The sequence below is a fragment of the Etheostoma cragini genome, chromosome 5, assembly GCF_013103735.1.
Source record: "Etheostoma cragini isolate CJK2018 chromosome 5, CSU_Ecrag_1.0, whole genome shotgun sequence".
Lineage (NCBI taxonomy): Eukaryota > Metazoa > Chordata > Actinopteri > Perciformes > Percidae > Etheostoma > Etheostoma cragini.
The window spans coordinates 30972696-30973574 of NC_048411.1; the positions used below are offsets into that span (position 1 = coordinate 30972696).

At 46.2% G+C, this 879-nt stretch overlaps 2 protein-coding genes across 2 annotated transcripts in view; one reads left to right on the forward strand and one right to left on the reverse strand.

Moving 5' to 3' along the window:
* The window catches only part of LOC117944596 (U5 small nuclear ribonucleoprotein 200 kDa helicase-like), a 22585-nt gene extending 21924 nt beyond the window's left edge, over positions 1-661 (reverse strand). Inside the window, exon 1 of the mRNA XM_034871551.1 lies at positions 647-661. The gene's annotated coding sequence lies outside the window, so the exon portion shown is untranslated. The remainder of the gene's footprint in view (positions 1-646) is intronic.
* Positions 1-879, forward strand: part of LOC117945080 (transmembrane channel-like protein 1) — a gene marked incomplete at its 3' end in the record, with an annotated part of 13434 nt that overhangs the window by 757 nt on the left and 11798 nt on the right. Inside the window, exon 2 of the mRNA XM_034872333.1 lies at positions 248-442. Coding sequence (XP_034728224.1) covers positions 248-442 — 195 coding nt within the window. The remainder of the gene's footprint in view (positions 1-247; positions 443-879) is intronic.

Below are 879 nucleotides of genomic sequence, written 5' to 3' on the forward strand. Positions count from 1 at the left end.
ATAAAAACATTGACGCGTAGAATACCAAAGAGGTATAAAGAAAAATAACAAGCTCGTTGTAGCCTGATGTAACGGAGGAAGACAGTTTCTTCTTCACTAATCTACTCAAGTACAAGTAAAAGTATCGGGATTTAAAACTACTCATAGAAGTACAATTTAAAAAAAAAAACTTACTCAAGTAAATGTAACTCGTTACTACCCAACTCTGCATACAAGTCCCACCCTCCTACACCCTGTCCCTCTGCAGGAGGCGATCTTAGAGGAGCAGGAGAGCCGGAAGGACGACAACATCCACCTGACCCGCTTCCTCCGCGTGCTGGCCAACTTCCTGGTCCTGTGCTGCCTGGCAGGAAGTGGATACCTCATCTACTTCGTAGTGCGTCGCTCGCAGAAGTTCGCCCTCGAAGGACTGGAGACTCACACCTGGTGGGAAAGGAATGAGGTAGCTGTGTGATGTAATGGGGAAATTACATTTAAGCATGATTTCATATGTCTTTCTATAATATGCGTGTGTTGTTATTATTCTTTATGTAGTTATTCACAATGCTTATCATGTTGCATGACCTTTAGAATCCCTTCCCTGTGTGTCCTCCCTGAAGGAGACTAGGTTAGTCTCTCAGGACAATACATGGAGTCTGACGGAGACATCTGTTCAGCGCTACGTTTATCAAAGCAGGTCCAGGGTCAGGACCATATCAGGTCCATGGTCAGGACAATAGCAAGTCCAGGTTCAAGACAGAAGCACATCCAGGGTCAGGACCATATCAGGTTCAGGGTCAGGACCATAGCAGGTCCAGGGTAAGGAACAAAGCAGTTCCAGGGTCAGGACCACAGCAGGTCAAGGGTCAGGACCATATTAGGTCAAGGGTCAGGACCATA